Source organism: Cygnus atratus, chromosome 3, assembly GCF_013377495.2.
Source record: "Cygnus atratus isolate AKBS03 ecotype Queensland, Australia chromosome 3, CAtr_DNAZoo_HiC_assembly, whole genome shotgun sequence".
NCBI lineage: Eukaryota > Metazoa > Chordata > Aves > Anseriformes > Anatidae > Cygnus > Cygnus atratus.
Window position 1 is genome coordinate 87,348,133 of NC_066364.1, and position 20,303 is coordinate 87,368,435.

Sequence of the window (20,303 nt, forward strand, 5' to 3'; positions counted from 1 at the left end):
TTTGCATGTGGTTCCTTTGTGGAATAGCGTGTTCATGTTTTTTCTTTACTTACCTTTAGGGGTCTAGGTACTTCCTTCTGTTTAGATTTCACTTGATAGAAATTCATCTGTTAGCTGTGTCCTGAAGCAATCCTCTCAGTGTATGTATTGGGAAATCTACCCCATATTGTCACGTACAAAGAAGAGTAATTGTGCTAGGTTTGATTGTGTTATTCCCCTCCTGTGTGCCCTGCCATTCACAAAATGTAACAAACAGTTAAGAAGGAAGAAAAGAAAAAGGAGGAAAGAACTAGTTATTGTGTACTTCTGTACCTCATTGTGCCTAAAAAAAGAAGATGCTTGTTTTGGATTACTGAGTCTTCTGATTTATTCTTTAACAAGATTTCTAAGGCCATTTATTATGAACTTATAGCAAGTACCAAGCTGAATGCAGTTAGAGTAATAATCCTTATTAACATTTTTAATTATTTCTGAATAAGCATATGTGTAAGCATAAGTACATCAGCAGGAATCTGGCCTACATACAGAAAGGTCAGTAAGATCAGAAGGTTGGATTACAGTTTAGGCTATCAAAGGATTCCAGCGAGAGAACTCCTCTAAGCTACTCAGGCACACTTAGGGGCCCGCCTACAGCTTATTTAGACATTTTCTCATGGTTACATGAAATGTGATCAGTTATTTAGGGCAAGATGGTTAACAGTATTTTACTAAGATTTATAGATGAAAATCATAGATTTGGTGTCCAAACATGGTATGAATCCTTCCTAGACTGTTTTGTGTTAAAACAAAATAAATCCCCTCCAGTCTAACCAACAGCCACTGCAAAAAAAAAGAAGAAAAAAAAAACACGCTACCAATAAATCTGATCCTGAAGCTTCCTCAAAGCTAGAAATTTTTTGCCTGAATACAAATTCTAACCTTCCTAAATTCTAATGTTCTGCTTTAAGACTTTAAGGGAAACTCTTCATGCTTCTGTTATTTTTTTACAGTGGTATGTGCATGTTTTTCTAAGTTAAATCACAATCTGAATTTGTCATGTATGAACGTGGTCTTAGATAATGTTTTTAAACATGTAATTCCTGAATTGTGTGTATACTTGTCGCTGGACATACACCACACACGTTACATGTTGTAGCTTGCAACATGTGGATCCAGTTGAGAGATCTATAAGAGTGCCCCCTGACTCTTAGGCACATACCAATGTATTTTTATTGTGTTTTATAGAGTCAAGTTCAGAAAGTATGTTACTGAAGCCGTTTGCTCAGTCACCAGAGTATTTGCTGAGGTTTTAGAAGTCATAAACTTGTTATGGTGATTTTCACTTTAGAAACCACCTTACTGATTCCAACAGTGAACAAGAAGCAGTGGTACAGGGTTGCAATATTCAAGGTCCCATCAGCTCTCTATATGTGGTAATTTTTGTTTGTTTGTTTGTTGTTTTGTTTTTGACAGATCACTGTCATTCGGGCCATTACTTAGGCAAATATATGGGTGTGCCGAAGTCTAAGCCTATACTAATATCCTGATCATCCACTGAATCCTATGACACTAATGCACATTTTTGCATCAGTCACGTTCTGAAATACATTGTTGGATCAAAGTTATATTAAGGCATATAAATCTATTTCTAATTAGTACTTCATAGTGCAGTCTAGTAGCAGCTATATAGAACCTCTCTTCTAGGCTGTTAATATAACAGTCATATCAATAACCTGATAAAATTATGTTACTTTACCAGAGTGCCTGAAGTAGAGGGATATTTTACATTTTCTAACAACCACAAAATACCTGAAAGAACCAATTATATGAAAAAATAAGTATCGATTCCTTATCATATTTGGTCAAAATATTTAGTAAAACTGCTTTCAAAAACAACCAGTTAGCTAAATGGTTAATAGTGTATGAAAGAAATTATAAGCTTGTAGACACAGACTGGTCTTGGTTAAAAAAAAAAATAATAAAGATTTGTGTCTCATTTGCTTTCCAAACATTCATGACGCCTGCTTGACTAACCCTCAGTCCCAGCTGTGTAAACAACAGAGTTTTAAGCCGCTGAACAGATAAATGGGAGGAGAAACGGACACATCATATGTAAAATGGGAATAAACAATCACACAAGGAGATTTCTCTCTTCCTCCTGAGGCAGCTTCTGCTGTTCTCTCGCTGGTAAACAGCGTGAAAATTGCCATGCTCTTTCTCCTGTTTAAACTTTTGGCTTTGATTCAGTTAGACAGATGGCAAATGGCCAAGGAAAATGTATAATTTGGTGGCTCGAGTACCACTCTCTCACCTTGGAATAACAGATTTAGTTCAGTTGAGTTTCTGTGACACACGATAGCCTTAACTTAGTTCCTATTGGATAGCAGCTGATACCACAAAACCACCATACTTTATGAAATTCAGCACATTATGGAAAATTGTAATTATCTGATGAGGGGGGACCACAGACTAAACTAACAACGATGAAAAAACCACTCAGCTGGGTGTTTCCTTTAATGTACAGCTTAGTTATACTGGCAAAAGAGCAAAGGAAAATTTGCCTTGTAGGTGGCAACATTGTACTAAATTTGAATGGAGGTGTCTGCCAGCCCCTCAATCTCCAAAAACAGACACAGTCACTTTTCTGAGGAAAATAGAAATAAATCCAATTGTCTGTTTGGAATGAGAAGCCAAAAGAACTATTACACACGTTCATACTATTAAAGTGCAATAATAGGCAATCATACTGGCATTTTTAAACCTGCTTTTCTCAAAACGAATCTAGTATTTGCATGTTCAGTAAAGTTGCCTTGCCTCATCAGCTCGGGGAAATGAGGGTGGGCAGGGATAACAGGCTTGAGATAATGAGCTGGAGTTCATTTAATTCCTTCCGCATCTGTTGGACAATCACAATCACTACCTTCAAGTACCCACCTCACAGCCTTTATTTTTAATGTGGATGGGACTAGAGAAAAGACCCGTTCTGTATCTGGCATAGAGAGCCTGAGCTTTACCTCCATGAGACAGCCAGATGGAGGAGCAGATGCAGTGGTCTGCTGAACTTGGTACTCCCAGCTATGCAACAACTTGTAAGCTGGCCAGCCTCAAATATTTCCTTAAAAAGAGCTGCAAGGCAAAGGTGGAGCATGTACTACAACTGTTCAGGTCTTACTACTACTCTAGCATTTTGAAACATGCTGTCACTCAGGTGTAAAATAGCTTTAATTCCCACCTGGACACGTGTTACTGTCTGCTGCTTGCTATATTGTGCAGCAGGCTGAGAAGAAATGAACGAATCTCAAACAATGGAAAATCAGCCAACATGCAATAATCTGTAGTAGGTTTTTATGAATATTTCTCAATATTTGTTAAGTGCTAGACATAAAGAATTTCCCAAAAGAAAAGGAAATGAATCAGTCACCTCAAAATGTATCTAAAGCTCCTGAACAAAGTTTTGGTTTTGATTAACAAATGTAAGCAACTCTGTTACCTCATGGATGGCTTATGAAAAGTTTTTCATATTCATTAGGTTTGAATAACAATCCTATGTGATAGTTTCTACTTCTGAGGTCTTGAGGAGAATTTTTGTGGAAGTGCAAGGTTAGATTGGCAGGATTCTGCACATATAGAATCTTTAACTATGTATTTATTTTCAAACTCACTCCTTCATGTACTTAAGGAGTACCTTGCTTTAGAAAGGTCTTTGACTATTAATAGGGTTTGTTTGTTTGTTGTTTGGATCTATGGGAAAAGAGTATTTTACCTCCAGTCCTTGCATTTACCATCAGAGGACCCACTAACTGCAAAAAGCAGAAAATACTATTTCTTGGCTGTATGCCTGTAAAGCCTATTTTAAAATAAAGCACAGAGTCGGTTAACATCTGCATTATATTCCTCTACTTACGATGGAGTTTCACAGTTACTTTTGTGAAAATCATAAAAGACCTTGTTTTCAAGTGTGGACTGTGCTTTCTTCCCAGTTAAATTAAAAGGAAATATTAATTCTTTTGAGAATCCATCTTTTTCAGTTTGTGCCTTAGCTCCTTTATCTGTAAAATGAGGTTGTAAGGTTTGCTCACCTCTGTGAAGGGCTTCAAGATTCATACATGGAAAGCACCATGTTGGACACGATAGTTAGGTACTTAAGCGTGCTAGCAGGTAGTTCATGCATCACTTGAAAGTGAAAGAAGTGCAAATGTGAAGAATTCCATTTTCCGTCAAGTTGGAGAATAAGTCTGGAAAAGAACTGTTATAAATTCCCATCATTCTTACTAAGAACAAAAAGGTTAAACCAAAATTTGTGCTAAACTATTTTCTTAACTAGACAATGCTGCTCTCCACTGTGGTGAACTTAAGGGGTATTATGGCTCTCCTAATTCTTCTATAAAAAGGATGTATTTCACATGTTATCTTATGTAGTTGTTCTCTTTTCTCTTTTAGAATTGCCAATAGAGGCCGATCAACATGAAGATGGAAAGAAGGAGTGCTACTACAATCTGAATGATGCTAATTTCTGTGACAACGTGCTTACGTCTAATGTAACCAAACAGGAATGCTGCTGTACTTTGGGTGCTGGCTGGGGTGACAACTGTGAAATCTTCCCATGCCCTGTCTTTGGAACTGGTAAGAGGAGGCTGTCTATCCATTTGTAAAATTTTGAAGCATTGTGTTTATGCTAACATTAGTGTGCTTTGCCATCAGAGGCTTACCCATTAAATCCCATATTTTGTAAAATATAGACATGACTTATCCGGTGGAGACTTTCACAGAGGAAAAGTCAGTAGGAATACTTCGTATCTGGTGTAAATCCATTGGCTTCACTGCAGTTACCCTAGGGATAAAAGTGGCCTGTTACAGGGCAGCGTTATCTCCAACTGATTTTAAGCAAAGATGGATTGTCACAAAAGTTTTTTCCAGATGCTTTAGTGACATTTTAGTTAGATTTTTCCCACAAGCTGGGAAACAAAGGTAACCATTACAATGTTCTTGAGTCTGCAGTTATTCTTTGTAATGTTGTTTCTACACCACTATGAATTACTGATGTATATTATGACATTAGTTTTACATTTTGCTACTTACTGAACAATACAATTAATCATGTTGTCTGTGGACCATTGTTTAACCTCTAAATATTAAATTAGAAAAACATAGCCATAATATAGTTGTCACAAATATTGAAAACAGTACTTGAAACATAAACAATGATGGCTGAAATTCAGTATCCAGCTGGAAAAAATCATGTAAGAGAGAACATGTGTAAACTTTTTGAGATTAAACACTAAAGATTACTTTTCACATATATGTATCATCTTGTTTAGTTCCTGTTGTAACTGTAGTTTAAAATCACTAAAACTGTAGTGAAATGTGTTAAGAAAAGATTCTCTCTGCTTGGTTAGGATTACTTGATTCTGTAGAACCTCCAAAATGCTTTAAATAATTTCCCTCTGTAATCGACACCATGTTCTCCTGTTGCAATTAATTAGTGTTTTCCCTGTTTAAGGCCTGAAGAATGTGCACAGGGGGTTGTATCTCAGTTGGGGTACGTCTAGATTGCAGCTTGCAGTATAGCTCAGAAAGGCCCATGCTAGCTTTGGTTAAGATAATTTGGCTACTGGTATTGTTATAACTGCAGAGCACCATGAAACACAGCAAGGATTATATTCTCCTGCCGTGAAGCAAGGGAAACTAGTTTCCTTGGAGCTCTGTGATGTTTGGGTTCCCTAACTCTTCTTTTAAAGGCTACCTCTGCAAACTCAGGGGAGGGCAAAGTTGGGTGGTAAGTGGATGGTTGGACCAGATGATCTTGGAGGTCTTTTCCAACCTTTATGATTCTATGACCAACATCCCCCATTTATCTAAAGGTGTGCATGATTGCCTGATAGATGTGAATAAGGCAAAAGATTGCCTCAGATTTATCAGACTACCCTGAAACACACATGTGATTCTGTGATGTAACACATGTACACGAGTAACTTTCTGAACAGCATATGTTTTTGCTCTCCTTCTCTTCTAGCTGAATTTACTGATTTGTGTCCTGAAGGGAAAGGTTTCATTCCTTCTGGAGAATCATCTTACGGGCTTCTTGCTGAGAATTACAAAGGTCAGTACTGACTTGTATTAAGTTTAATTATTTCAGACGTTCTGGTAGTTGATTGACTAGAAATGTGAGCCAGCAAAGTAAACATATTAATTCAAATTTTATAAGGTGACAAAACCAGCTTGTGATATGAAACATTACTGAAAATCACTTTGATGGACAGTTAGAATATTAATTGTACAATCTCTGTAATATTCTGGTTTATTTTATGTTAAGTGCTACAGACCGTAAGAATAGGTGCTGATTCTACAAACCTCAAATACTCATTTCCATATGAAAATCTATGAATGCAAATTTGTAGATAAATGAGTTGGGAGGGAGAAAGTGTTGTTAAAAATTAGACCTACAAGTGAGGATGAATATAAAAACTGAAGAGAATTGCAGCAATGACATTTTCATTACAGAACTTCATGAAATAATTACTGAACAAAAGACTAGGGAAACGTGAGTGACAGAGTCTGTGGGTGTGGACAAAGGGGAGTTGGCATCACTAAGAGGAAGAGTTAGATCAGTGAAATTCCTTTTTAAGTTTGAGACGTAGCCATCCATATCAATAATTGGCGAAATTAATTTTCCTCAACATATGGTGTAAATACACTGCATTTATTAGCTGAAATGAAATCAAAATATTGTCTTTGGGTTACATAGTAGTTACAGTATCTTAAAAATATATACAGATTTTATATATTTGTACCTACTAGAATCACTGTTTTACAAATCAAAAACTTTAAGTAGAAGTTACTGTGTATTCACATCACATAAATATGCAGTAAAAATTGCTATTTTAAAAAGTGTAATATTAGTAGAGGCATGTTATCACGTGGCTGATAGATAAACATTTTTCAGAGTTGCTTCAAGCTAAATGATTGCTCTGTCAGACCTAATTCTGAGAGATGACAAAAACTGGTAGGACTGAAAAGATTTTTTTCCTAATGATTTTTATGTGTACTTTTTTTGAACTACTCTTCCTCGCTGACTAGGATACTGCTAGGTCAGTTTTCCTATCCAGTTACTGAGTTGACCATGGCTAAGTTCAGTTCTCAGCCCTACTTGTATCTTTCTGTGTTATTCTCATCAAGTATTTCTTTATTCCTTGCCTTGCTTTTCACAAAATGAGGAAAATTCTACCTCTTTACCTCGCAGGAACTTGAAAAAGATATTTAAGATTATAAGGCACTAATACACAAATTCATTCAAACTCATGTGGGTGTTTAAATAGGGTGCTCGTGTAAGACCTCCACTATCTGGAGGCGTCTTGTTTGTCCTCCAGCTTAGATGGGGTAAAAGAAAATGTGTCATGGGATGAAAGCAGACCTGAGATGGATGGCAGCAGGGGCGAGTGTTTGCTAGGCTGATGGTTTACATCGAGACGAGTCAGGACACTGTCACAGAGCTGCTCTTGAGGGACCTAATATTCTCTGAGAGTATTTTTATTTGGGGATTGTTTAAGTGTGTTATTTATCTCTATAGAGATTTCTGTATAATCTTTGCAATGGGGATTTGGTACATGCTGTGTGCGCAGGATGGGATGTTCAAATGTATCTCAGACAAAATCTGCATTGTTTTTGTTGTGCTACCTCAGGGTTGATAATATCTCTAGCTACCGTAAATACTGAAGTGTGGAAATACTGCATCTGGAAATATCTTCAACAAATCCTTGCCATAATAAGACTTTTTCTGTTTTCAATACGTTTCTTTTGTAATAACCTTAGGAACGGCAGAGGACAGACAATAAATGGACAAGTACTTTAGTAATTTGATATTTCTCTGTTACTCTAACTCATGTTTCTGTTGCTTTTGTCCGTAAGCTTCTGCTTGTAGGACCAACTCCAATTTTCTTATTTGACATTATCTATCAGAAGTGAATACAGTCAGCTAGCCTTCCTTGAATTTACTCGCAGGTTCTCCCACATTTCCCCAGACACATACCCTTGTTCCATAGCAAAAAGACATGCAACAAATAACATTTCTAATTAATCTTTGCATTGTTCTTGCTGTTAAAAGGTCAAACTTAACAAACAAAAAATATTTAATGTTTGAAGCCACTTAGTGGCTGGAAGAGTGACTATAAAGATAAATAGCTTTATAGCTCTTTCAGTTCTGGGGAAGTAAGCATTTGAATAATTCACCTTTAAAACTTCTGTGGAGCTGGAAATGACAGTTTGGGGCTAAAATCTATACTGCCCCAGAGTAAATGGTGAATAGTCTATAGAAGGCTGTGGAATGAGACAGTTGGTATTGAGAGGAGAATCACACTTTGCTTTTTTTTTTTTTTTTTTTTTTTTTTTCCATTTTTAATACCAGCCTAGTTTTAGCAGGCTATTCTAGCAAATAGGTCTAGCAAATGAAAGTAGGTTGGAAAAAAGGAAGTGAATGGAATTCCAGCAGTAACAAATACATAAATATAAGGCTGGGAAAAAATGTGTACAACTGTGAAAAGGTATGTATGAGCTGGCATACAGTTGATGTGAAACCTCCCTGAAAACGTTTAGCCTCATTTGAAACTGACAGATTGTCAGCTGTCACTTGGTGGCTCTAGTAGCTGCAGCCTTACATTTAGCAACAGACACAATTATTCCTATCTGTTGGGAAGCCTCCACTGAACTATTTTACACAGGTCTGAAAAACTAAGTCACAAGCAGTGCATATTTGAGGATTCTCCACCATGCACAGCAGTCGCCAAACTGCATGGAGAGAGGAAAGCAGTCACAAAGTCCCTAAGCATAACTGCTTAGTTAGTTTTGTAGTTAGATGATGTGATTTGGTTAGATTCATGGTGGGAATCCCGTGGGTAAAGCAAATAATACTGGAAGGTAGAGGCCAGGCCATGGTCTTAAATCTGTTTTGCTTGGAGCTAAGAGTGATGTGGTACCAAAGGGAAGATGAGACCTGTAGGCTCTCTCAGTGGCACAGGCTTTGCTCTGTCCTGTAGGCAATTTATCTACTGTGTGTATGCCACAAGAGTGATTCTGACAATGGAAAGGGAAAGTCATGGTCCACCAGTTTTCCCTTTTGCATGCTGGCCATCTGCACACCATTGCCTCTTCCATACCATGTTTGTTTTTCCTATGGATATCGGTTCTGCTGGGGCCCTCTGTTTACAGTGTTGTTTGCTTGAACAAAGACATGTACAGGCTTTATTCCATCTTGCTCCTCTGCACGGCCTCATGCTGATTATAATAATGCAGCTTTTAATGTTTTCTTCACAGATGCTGATGAATGCCAGCTCTTTGGACAAGAAATCTGTAAAAATGGCTTCTGTTTGAATACGCAGCCAGGTTATGAGTGCTACTGCAAACAGGGCACGTACTATGACCCTGTTAAGCTCCAGTGCTTTGGTAAGTTTATTTAAAGTGGTCTTGTCACTGTAATGGTATGCAGATGGGCAAAACAAGCAGATTTGTACAGTAGAATTCCCATCAGAACTGCGGTACTCCCAGTAAGGGGAGGAACACAGGGCCTCCAAACTCCTGTAGTAGTAGTTTTTTAAGAGGCACTGGGTCACTTCCCTTTCCATCTGCTTGGCTGGGCAGCAATTCAGGCTGACATGGCAATGGCATGTAGAGCAGAGTTTGCTTTATTTGCTTCCTTTTTCAGAAAATTGTTCCCAGGAGTTTGCATCTCCAGAGCAGTCCCTTGTGCTCTCTTGCGTGCAAAGGGTGGAGCTGCTACCAGCCTTTAGGCAGGCAGCACAGAGTGATTGGAGGTGGCTCCCTCCTTATATACATACTGCTGCTTCACTCTGACAGCTACAGTTTAGTCTTCTGTTCTTTGTACATGGGGTGAGCAGTGAAAGACAGTGTGTTGTGAGCCTACCTTACACTTGCTAAGTGTGCTGGTTTTAGTATAATACATCAAATTAACACAGGTATTTTTTTCAAGGACAGATTGTTTTCCACAAGGAGTTAATATGCAATGTGAAATTACAGTTCAGGTCACTGATAAGCTCAATTTAGTCTGCAGAACCTTGTACTCCTTTGGTTCAGGTATTCAACTGAAAATTGCTTGTAACTGTGACCCTGGCTTTTGCTTTGTAAGCAGAAAACCATGCATAATGTGCACAATAGCATAATAAAAGGAAGTAGTTTTTGCAACCACAATAAAAGTTTAAGGTTACTGGGTTTAAGACTATTCTTTACAAAGGTTGGTTGGTTTTGTTTTTGTTTTCTGATTTAATGTAATTTATTTTAAGTAAAATGGTCTGCTATTCCCTTTGGGCTAAATCTCTGCTTTTCTTCTCCAACCCAAACTAAGGAATAGAATTATTGTAGCCAGATAAGTCAATCCTTTCTCCCATTGAGCTCATGAAAGCTCTCAGAGATCATGCCTACCTCTAATGCCTGCTGGTACTGTCCTAAGGGGATAGGAACTTGGGAATCAGCTGCAGCTGTGCTGGATGCAGGATATGCCTGGCACTACTACCACAGCAAGCCTCCTCATCCAGATGCTCCCTAGTTTTTGAGGATTAGAAGTCAGCATCCTGCTGATCTGTCTGTCCTTCTCCATGGGCACAGGCAGGAGTTTGCTGCCAGCAATTGATATTTGTGATAATTAACAGAAGACATGCAGGGAAATCTGCTCCTAATATAAGAAAATATAAACACTGATTAACACAATGGGACTGCTTTGTGCTGGCTTTCCTTGATACATTTCCTTCCATTTTAAAGACACGGATGAATGTCAGGACCCAAACAGCTGTATTGATGGCCAGTGCATTAACACAGAAGGATCTTACAACTGTTTCTGTACACACCCAATGGTTTTGGACGCAACAGAAAAGCGGTGCATCAGACCAGCAGATTCAAGTGGTATGACCCCATTATATATATTCCTGGAGTGAGTACACCTCTACGAGGTGGTGCTGACATGGCTACAGAACCCAGTAAGCTTAGACTGGGTTGTTTTGGATGAGCCTACTCTTTTTTTCCCAAGAGGATTTTGGAAGGCAATGCTTGAACCATCACCTGTTGATCCAGAAAGCATCATGATGTAGGACTCCACAGGGTCCCACCTTGCCAATAGAGACAGGAGATTGTTGGAAGTATTAATTGAGATTAGGCTTGTGCTGGGGAGTCTTCAATTGCTGATTCACCAGCTCTGCATCTGCCTCTTCCAGCCTTGTAGGTAAAGAGGTGTAGCCTGCCTGCTGTCTCCTGGGGTTTGGCTGTGGGCTAGCTCTGGAGATTCAATTCAGAGTAAGTGCATGCTTTTTAGGGAAGGAATAAAACCAGGAATAACAGGGTATAGAAAAAAATAGCTCGAATTATGTCTGTGCTATCAATTGATTAATATTTCATGTATATCAAGCTCATATTTTCAAGCTGTGAGCTGCAACGACGCTATTTAAATAAAGTTATTTCTGTTTCTTTTTATTTCAGCAGATGTTGATTTCAGGAAAAAAAAAAAAAGATAAATATTCTGAGAATCTTAGAAACGTTTCAGAAATCCAGAGCATTTCACAGTCTGCACAGCTTAGTCTATGCCGCACTTAACTCTGGAAGAAACATTATAATGTGTTTGATAAATGTTGGCATTGTATAGCCATAATCCAGACCTCTGCTACCCTCTTTGCATTTTCCTCAGATGCTTCTGTGAAAAGAACTGCGAATACAGACCAAATGCTGCTTTAGTCACTCCAAATTATAGAATTATAGAATTTTGAGGAGCAATATGGTCATCCTCTTGCCCAAAATGGTGAAAGAATTACAGCACTTTTATTGTTCAATCTTCAGTTAAACAAAGCAAGAGCAAAATTGTTCTTTGGTTTCGTCTAGGATTTGAAGAAGAATGTAAGGGCCCAAAGGGTCTTCCATCATGCTACACTGGGGCCAATACAGCACTGATCTTCTCACCCAGCTCAAAGCACTCAAACCCTGTAGCACCACTGGCACTGTCCTCCCTACCACAGAAGAGGACGCAGGCTGGTTCCTTTGCTGCCAGCAGAATTTGGAGTTGGCTGCAGGGAACCGCTGCTGCTCATCACTGTGTGTTCTGGCAAGTTCTTAGCAGAATATCTATCTACATTCTGGTAACCTTTGCACTTGCAGAACAACACACTGTGGGTTTCAATTCTCTATATACCCATGCTCCACTGCATCTTGTTGAAGCATCGTGTAAAAACGCAGTTAATACATTTGGCCAGACAAAACAGACTCCTGGTTTGTGACAACACTTATTTTTCATTGCATGTTGGAACAAAATCAAAACCTTTTAGATGTTTTTACAAAACAATTGTGCTGCGGTGTTTACTTCCCAAGTAGAAGATTAAGTTTTCAGTTCCTCTCTCTCTGATCAGCAGTGATCAGAGAGTGCTGGGACTGGGAATTGTTCCTACTGAGAAATTTGTCAGAACTAGTATGCCTCTGAAATATTCCAGCTTTGACAAAAATACATGTTTTTGTTAATGTTTGTAAGAATGTGACAGTAGTTCACAGCAGTATTCTGTCTCTAACAATAGCTATAAGCGGCCGATTAGGGACCAGCACAGCAGATAAACAATGCTCCCCCTCACCCTCCCCAGCACTCTCCCACCCTCCAGCTGTTTTCAGCTGAGGGGATTTCCTGAGTCTGAGGCAGTTTGTGTGTTCAGTTAATGGGAGTCTCTTCCAAGTATTTGTCCAGTCTCCTCTTGAGCCCATGTAAGATTTTTCAGCTCTGCCCCACCAGTAACAGCTCCTTCTGTTGCCATTGCCAGCCATATAAGAAAGGTAAAATAACAATTTTAAAGGGTTATTCGCTGGATGGAGTTTCCCAAATATCTACCTCTGTCCTAACACTGTTTTTATAGCGCTGTGCAAAGCTTCCATGAGAGCAGAGCTGAGTCAGTGTTAAGCGTTCGGCAGTTTTCATTTTTGGGTATCCAACCTAATGTGCTTTTAAATTGACCTAATAGTGCCACTGAAAAATCAGAACGTTTTAAGATTTTTGCAACACTGAACACTCAAGGGATGAGTCACGAAGCATTTAGAAATGGTCATGACTTCCAAGCTTAAATTTGTATTTAATGAAATTTGTCTAGTCTTGGATTCATGAGAAGTTACAGCTAGGTTAATCTGTAACCTCTATTTAGAAAATTTTGTGTTACCCAGTATCTTTTTAAATAACAGTGCTGCAAAGATGATGTAATGCTGTCTTCTCCATCAGAACAAACTGAAGAAACTGAGGTCTACCAGGATCTTTGCTGGCAGCATCTAAGTGATGATTTTGTTTGTAGTCGACCTCTGGTTGGAAAGCAGACTACCTATACTGAGTGCTGTTGCTTGTATGGTGAAGCCTGGGGCATGCAGTGCGCGTTGTGTCCTATGAAAGAGTCAGGTAAGGAAACGGACATTTCAATTCTTGGTATGAATTCTGAAATACTTAATCAGTTTAATCCCTTGAATTTATACTTAAGCTAATAGCATAAGAAAGAATAAAAAACTCCAAACCCTTCAAGAAGTAATGGAAATTGTTCTCACTAGTTAAGGGAAGTCATTACAGTTCAGATTTTTAAAATGTAGCTACTTTTATTTTTTGGCATTTATGGGACCCATTTCTTTCAGGTGGATCTGTCAGTGATTGAAAATTAGGACCCTGGTGAAAATAAGAGGTCATTTTAAGGGTAGCACAATTCCTTACTGTGACTGACAAATTAAAAACTACCTCTGAAAACACAGACACAGTTCACATGCACACACACTAATAACTCAACAGGCTAAATAAACATTTCCTATTTTTGTTGCTGGCATTATACATACAGATGCATTTTCAGTGTGATGTTCTGCCAGGCTGGCTGCAAATAGATGTGTTTGCTTGATAAGGATTTGCTGAGCTGTGGTTTAGAATCACTAAATCAAAGAAATAGTTGTTATTATATGGTTATATGCTCAATTATTGTGAAATGTATAGATGAGCAGTTTAAGATGAAGGAAATGGAGTACTAGTAAGGACTGAATATTTTGGAGCACAAGCTGACTAACAGTCATATTTTTAGATGATTACATTTTGTTTTAGCGTTTAGAAATCAGACATTGTTCCAAGATACTTCAAGGAGAAGCTGTTTCTCGTGGTGACTACAAAAGCTAAATAGACACAGAGAGAAATGTTGTTATTGACACCTGGACTCTTTTCTGTGAGCTGCAGAAAGGAGAAGAGACCAGTTGTTTGTCACTGTGCCTGAGATGATGCTTCAGTTCCTTTAACAGCCCTGGTATACAGAGTCTGGTACCATACTAACTTGTGTGCAAGCAGTGTAACTTCATCGCCCATATAAACTATTTCAAGGCCTAGTTTGGATGTAGCTTTCTAAATACAGGGGTGTCTTTCAGGAATACAGCTTTCTGGGTAGGAATAGCGTGCTGTACAAGTAAAGCATTTTATTCTGATCATACTGGATTTTTATTTGGGCACATGTAACCATCATGTCATGGCTATAGCTCTACGTGTTTCACTTGTAGCGAGAACCCTGGAGTTAAAACTGCATGGAGAAGCTCAGCAAAGTATTAATACAGCTGTGCTTGTGTCTGCTTGGGTTTTATGTTTTTATAATTTACTTGCAAGGTCCTTGAACCTGCTCATATATGTCTTTGCTTGTTTGAGTTTGCTTTGGAAGTACAGCAGCCGAAAAAAGTCTGATTTTGATGATGTTGGCTGGTGTAACTGGTTAATGCTCACCCCTGAAAGAGACTGAAGAATAAAAACAGCATGACAATAGCTGGATTTATAAGATATGGAAATCTCTGAAATGTGTTTGTCAGAACAAATCTTACAGGAGGACATTTGCAGACATGGAATTACTACACCTAACAGAATAACAATTGAAATGGAATGAAATGTTAAATATCCTGAGAGAAGTACAAGAAGCTGTTTCTAGTAGAGAGAGTTCAAGTAGGTACTTGATGTGGTTCTGAAGATTTCTAGCTAGTTAAATGTAAATTAGGATAAATCTGAAAAAGAGCAGAGAAGGACTACCAGGATAGTCAAGTTCAGTCTGAACACATTTAGGCTTGACATTAGATGGGTTTTGATCCATTCAGAATCTACATGATTCTGGAGCAGCAGCTCTGTGACAACAGTGGGGTGCAGATCCCAACTAGTTCTATGAAGGAACTTAAGCAATTTGTATAAAAAAAGGTGTGAAGGATCATGATGGGTAACATGATGCTAAATATCACTTGGAGGATCCTCAAAGCTGAAGAGCGTTATGTTGGGCATTAAATTCTTCATCCTCCAGACTTGATCATTTTTATGCGAAGCTTTAATGCACATTGAAAAATATCTGCTTTAAATGAAACTATAAGGCATATTTTGATCCCAGATAATTTAAGTCATTATTACAAATTGGAATATAGAGGGTTAAAAAGAACAAAAACATATTGAATCTTCAGTATGTCAGAAAAAGCATGTATAAGCTTACATCTCTTAGTATAAGTGGTGTATGCTCATGTGTCCTCTCACATATTTGCATGCGCACACACAGAAACCTGGAAACTTTTCTGTGTTTTCAGGACCATTTACCAAGAAATATTTGAAGCTGACTGAACTGAATAAATGATTCATTTGACATGTCTTCAGTTCGTAGCACTTAAAGTGATATCATTGGCTCAAAAGAGCGCTTTCACACCTCCAGGCCAGCAGGTCACAGGTTCAAGTCCTGGCTGGGGAACCTGGAATTTCTCCATTTTCAAATACTTGTGTATTGTGTTGGCCAGATTTACTACCGAAGGTGTTTGCTTACTTCCCAAGTTAGGGGCATTCTGAAGATTTGTGACACATGTTAAAGAAGACCTGAGGATGCAGAAAGTGTTATCACTGGAAGAGTTTCACCATGAAATGGGTTAGACCGTAAAAGAAATCATTCACTGATCTGTGGTTTCTTTTTACCTTGTCTATACTCTGTCCATGTAAGATAATTAAGATGTTGCAGTTAGAAAGATACAAATAAGATATCTTAATCTTGTGTGTGAGGATCTAGATGTTACATTTAGAAGGAAATACAGTGCTACAGCCATGAGTGATACATCTTCAAGTCCCTTCTAAAACAAATTAATGTTTTAATAACTTGTGTCCCAGCTTTTTTTGAATGCGCTTTCATATCTCATTGCAAGATCTCAATGTCCTGTTTGAATAGTATCCAGCATAAAATGGGTGGGAAGATAAAGGGCTTATATAAGAGTTGATCCATATAAATGAAAAAGAAATCCAGCTATTCATCAGCATGAAAATTGAATTTATGTATTGCTTGCATTTCTGAAAAATACTAACGGGAATTCTACCTTCTGGTGCTTAATCAAACAAATCCCCTTGAAAATTACACTAAATATGCAGAGCCTGAGACAAGAATTAGCACCAGTTTAAGTATTGGAACTGAACAGCAACATCTTTCCAACAGTAAGGCCAGTAAGTGTTTTGGTGACACCATCAAGGAACAAACTCAAAATGCTAGTTCAAAATCCTGATCAAAATAGTGCAAACATCAACTGTAGTGATGTGATTGAGTACATCTTACTTGTACTAACAATTTTGCAGGGTAGGCCTTCTTGTCGTTAGAAGAAGGAAGCAAGGACAGATTTCAGTTACATTGGTTCTAACATTGCAATCTTATGATATCATTATATTATCGATAAAGGCTTTCACGGATCGCATCCAATACCTAAAAGTTAGGTACTGAGAAGTACTCTTTCTGGGATTACTGTGTTCTTAGGCTGTACTTGCCCAAAGAACTTTTAGTAATTATTTTTAAAGAAATCTCTGGGTTTCTCAAAAACCCATTTGGGGTTTTTAGTGGCATTTGCAGTCTCTGATAATTGACAGATTGAAGAAGCTTGGAAACTTGGATGTTTTTTGTTCTAGATAACAAAAGCAAAGCATCCTTTCTTCATTGCAACCACCCTCAAAAAAAATCCTGTTGGCCAACCTGCCTTCAGAAGTTCTGCTTCCTTGCTCAATCTACTGTTAGCATTGTGAGACCCAACAGTCTCCATATGGAGTCCATGCTCTAGTAACTGGCAGCAGGACAGGCTCCAATGGGTTTAGCAGCTGAGTCAAAGTATACATGCCAAAAAACAGAGCAACTGGCCAAGACTGAAAAAATCTGGAATCTAGAATTAGGCCATACACATCTCATGTTAACCTGAACATGTAACACCTGCATTAAATACCTGCTGAGCATCCCAAAGCTCCTGCGACACCTTTAGGGGAATGGATTTTATGCAAGGTGTATTGCTGCAGGGTACAGTAAATTTGAAGGGAGGAAGATACAAGTGAGAGTTAGAAAATGTTGAGCAAGGTAGTGTGCCAGGGTCAGTGTTTAATTTATGGAGACTGTCTGTTTTTATATTTGTAAAATGATCTTCAGAAACCTGTCTTGGAGTTTGTTTTTGCAGTGCAGTACCACCTTTGTTTCAGTAGATCCCTTAGGATGCAAAGAAGGTGGAATTAGTGCCTATGATCTAAAGATTTCCCAGTCTGTTAAGGGGGATGTCGTCATCTTCCCTCCCCATAGGTAGCTGCCCGGAGAAGTTCTGATATGGAAAAAAAGTGGTAGGACTGGGGTTCTGCATTTCTTACAGACATTTGAATAGCTATTTAGTGAGGATGAGGGTACACTGCTACGTCTATAACTAAGAACTTTGTGGTCTGACTACTAAAGTAATGTCATGTAGACATTCTTGGGCAACTGTAGACGACACCACTGTTCAGTTTCAGTGTGTTTACTTTTTTAACCTTATACATACATTTTACTCTAAATTTTAAGTTCTAGTAGTTTGTGGTTGCATGTTTTTATTGGAACCATTTTATGTCTAGACGATCTGCAGAAATGACAGCAGTAGAACTCCCGTCAGTAGATGTTACAGGAGATGATACCTTCCTGGTTGAAAGTATCTGTGCCCATGGCAGGAGGGTTGGAACTGGATTATCTTTAAGGTCCCTTCCTACTCAAACTATTCTCTGATTCTATGTTTTCTGTGACCAGGAATCACAGAATGAACTGCCGCATACTCATGCTGCACTTAAAAGTTTCTCTTTATCTCCACCCTAGCATTTGCAGAGCCCAGACCAGGAGTACTACTGAGGGTAGTGGGTAATGTGAGTTGTCTGGGTTGTTACATAATGTAGGATTTCTCTTGGCCAACTTCACATTTTCTTATACAGAAACCTGCATGTATGTTGGCCGTACCAGTTTCCTCTTCCATCAGAGAAGAGAAATAGGCACCCTGAGGGTTAGATTCCTCTGACCTATTGTAGACATCATCTACTTCAGGGTGAAGTGGAGTCTAGACATAGTTGTGTCTTTCAATGGACTAAGAAGGAGCACTGGATGATGAACTCAGGTGCAGACCCTTGGAGGTGCCTGCGTGTGGTGGTTGAACTTTACCACTTCTGGCGGAACAGATTGTTTGGGTTGCATTCTTGTTGCATGGAACTTTGTGTATCCTTTGTAAACACTGTGAGTTAGTTCTGGGCTGAGCTTCCATATTATGAGAACATGTTGTTCCCTCTGAGTTCTGGCTAATGTCACTCATGAAGATCTTGAAGTACAGGGAAAATCGATGTGTGTAAATGATGAGTTTCCATCTGTACTTTTTCACGATGGTAAAGATCAGCAGGGAGGCACTGAACTGATTTCTGGAGACCATTGTTCATCTTTCCATTTAGGATGGCATTGTGCCTGCTTCCTTTCTGGTAAGGATCCTGGACAAATGAATTACCTTTTGGGCACAGAAATAACAGCGATCGGGTCTTGAATATTTAAAGTCTATACTCAGTTGTGCAGATTTTTGGCTGCTTTCATTTCCGTTGATGATTTTTGATGCTTTTTCTGAGGTCTAGCAGGGATACACAGAATAGCTTTGGAAGGGTTTTTCTCATGGAACCTCACATTCCAAGCACACATTTGAATCAGCGAGGAGTTGGAAAGCCATTTGCAAAGCCATGGAGCTTGACTCGTACTACAACTTTTAACCATCTCCCACAAGCAGTAGGAGAAGAACTTGTTTTAAAGAAATTTGCGCAGCCTCAGTTGAAGAACATAAGGTGACTTCCAAAAGGTTTTGAAATAATCAGGTTGGTACTTCCTCCACTTTTAACAAGAATTTTATATCCATTGTGAGCTTTCCTCAGCAATTTCATTTAGAGTTTCTCCATGCAAAGACATGAATATCCATCCTATCTCATGAAAAAGTCCTGTAAGACTGGTACCTTCCCTTTTTTTTGAGTACCAAGCATTGTAGTATATGTATGAATGCTGTCCACCACAAACCTCATCATGTTTTATGAAGGATATTGATGAAATTACCTAATTTATCAAAAAGCACAATCTAAAAGTAGAGCAGAAATATTTCAGCTGTGGTTCACAGATGATGCAATCTCCTAAGAGAGCAGAAACTCAGCCTATTCAGACTGATGTCCAGAACCTCTGATTGGGAAGGGACATATATTACATGTCATAAATGCTTTCTTGGCTTTGTCTTTCTCTCCAGTGATTTCTTACATAGCAAAACTGTTGCATTTTTAAATAATTTGAAGGAACTGCCACGGTGTTGATAGCCTTGGCTCCTTTTTTGTATGTGTGATGGTGACAGTTCTGAGGAGCTGGAACAGAAATAAAGCTTGCTTTATAGGCAGGAGGGAGGATTGGCAGTGGTGCATTTTTTTCACGGTTTTGTCAGGAAAAGCTTTTTAGTGTAATATTTCATTGCAGATGCATGAAATGCAGAATATTTTTTCCAACTAGAGGGTTTAGAATTTTTAGGCCTCCAGGTGAGAATAAGGGCCACACAGGCCTGTGCAGTTACAACTATATGCAAATTAGGTGCACATTTGCACAGCTGCACTTGTGCTAACAAGCACCTAAGAGCGGTCAGTCCTTCCAATTTATGTTTTGTCATCTCATCAGCCTAGCTTTCACCACCAATTATGGCTAACATCTGTGCCAGTACGCATGTGCATCTAGCTGTAATCCCATAACACACTTGTTTTATGCGTATACATCTGCCTTAGAAAATGTCCTTTACATTTTTGGAAGCCTACATCAGCTTCCTTGTATAATAACTGTCCTAAATTATACAATAAACTGTCTCAGTGCTTCATTTGCAAGTTATGAGAAAAACACCGAAACACATGGGGTAACATAGACTAAATCATATTAAAAACAGCCTTTTTCCTTCTATAACTGCAGTTGTATTATTACTGATCACAGCCCAGAGATGAGCTAGCAGAGAAAATGAATACGTGTAAGAAAAGGTCA

At 38.6% G+C, this 20,303-nt stretch overlaps 1 protein-coding gene across 11 annotated transcripts in view; it reads left to right on the forward strand.

Annotated features, from left to right (window-relative positions):
- The window catches only part of LTBP1 (latent transforming growth factor beta binding protein 1), a 202,107-nt gene that overhangs the window by 172,546 nt on the left and 9,258 nt on the right, over nt 1-20,303 (forward strand). For 6 of the 11 annotated variants that reach the window (XM_035557280.2, XM_035557270.2, XM_035557235.2 and 3 more), the window contains 5 exons: nt 4,420-4,602; nt 5,993-6,079; nt 9,286-9,414; nt 10,744-10,884; nt 13,220-13,390. In XM_035557280.2, coding sequence (XP_035413173.1) covers nt 4,420-4,602; nt 5,993-6,079; nt 9,286-9,414; nt 10,744-10,884; nt 13,220-13,390 — 711 coding nt within the window. The remainder of the gene's footprint in view (nt 1-4,419; nt 4,603-5,992; nt 6,080-9,285; nt 9,415-10,743; nt 10,885-13,219; nt 13,391-20,303) is intronic. The other 5 variants (XM_035557252.2, XM_035557261.2, XM_035557288.2 and 2 more) reach the window with 1 other exon arrangement.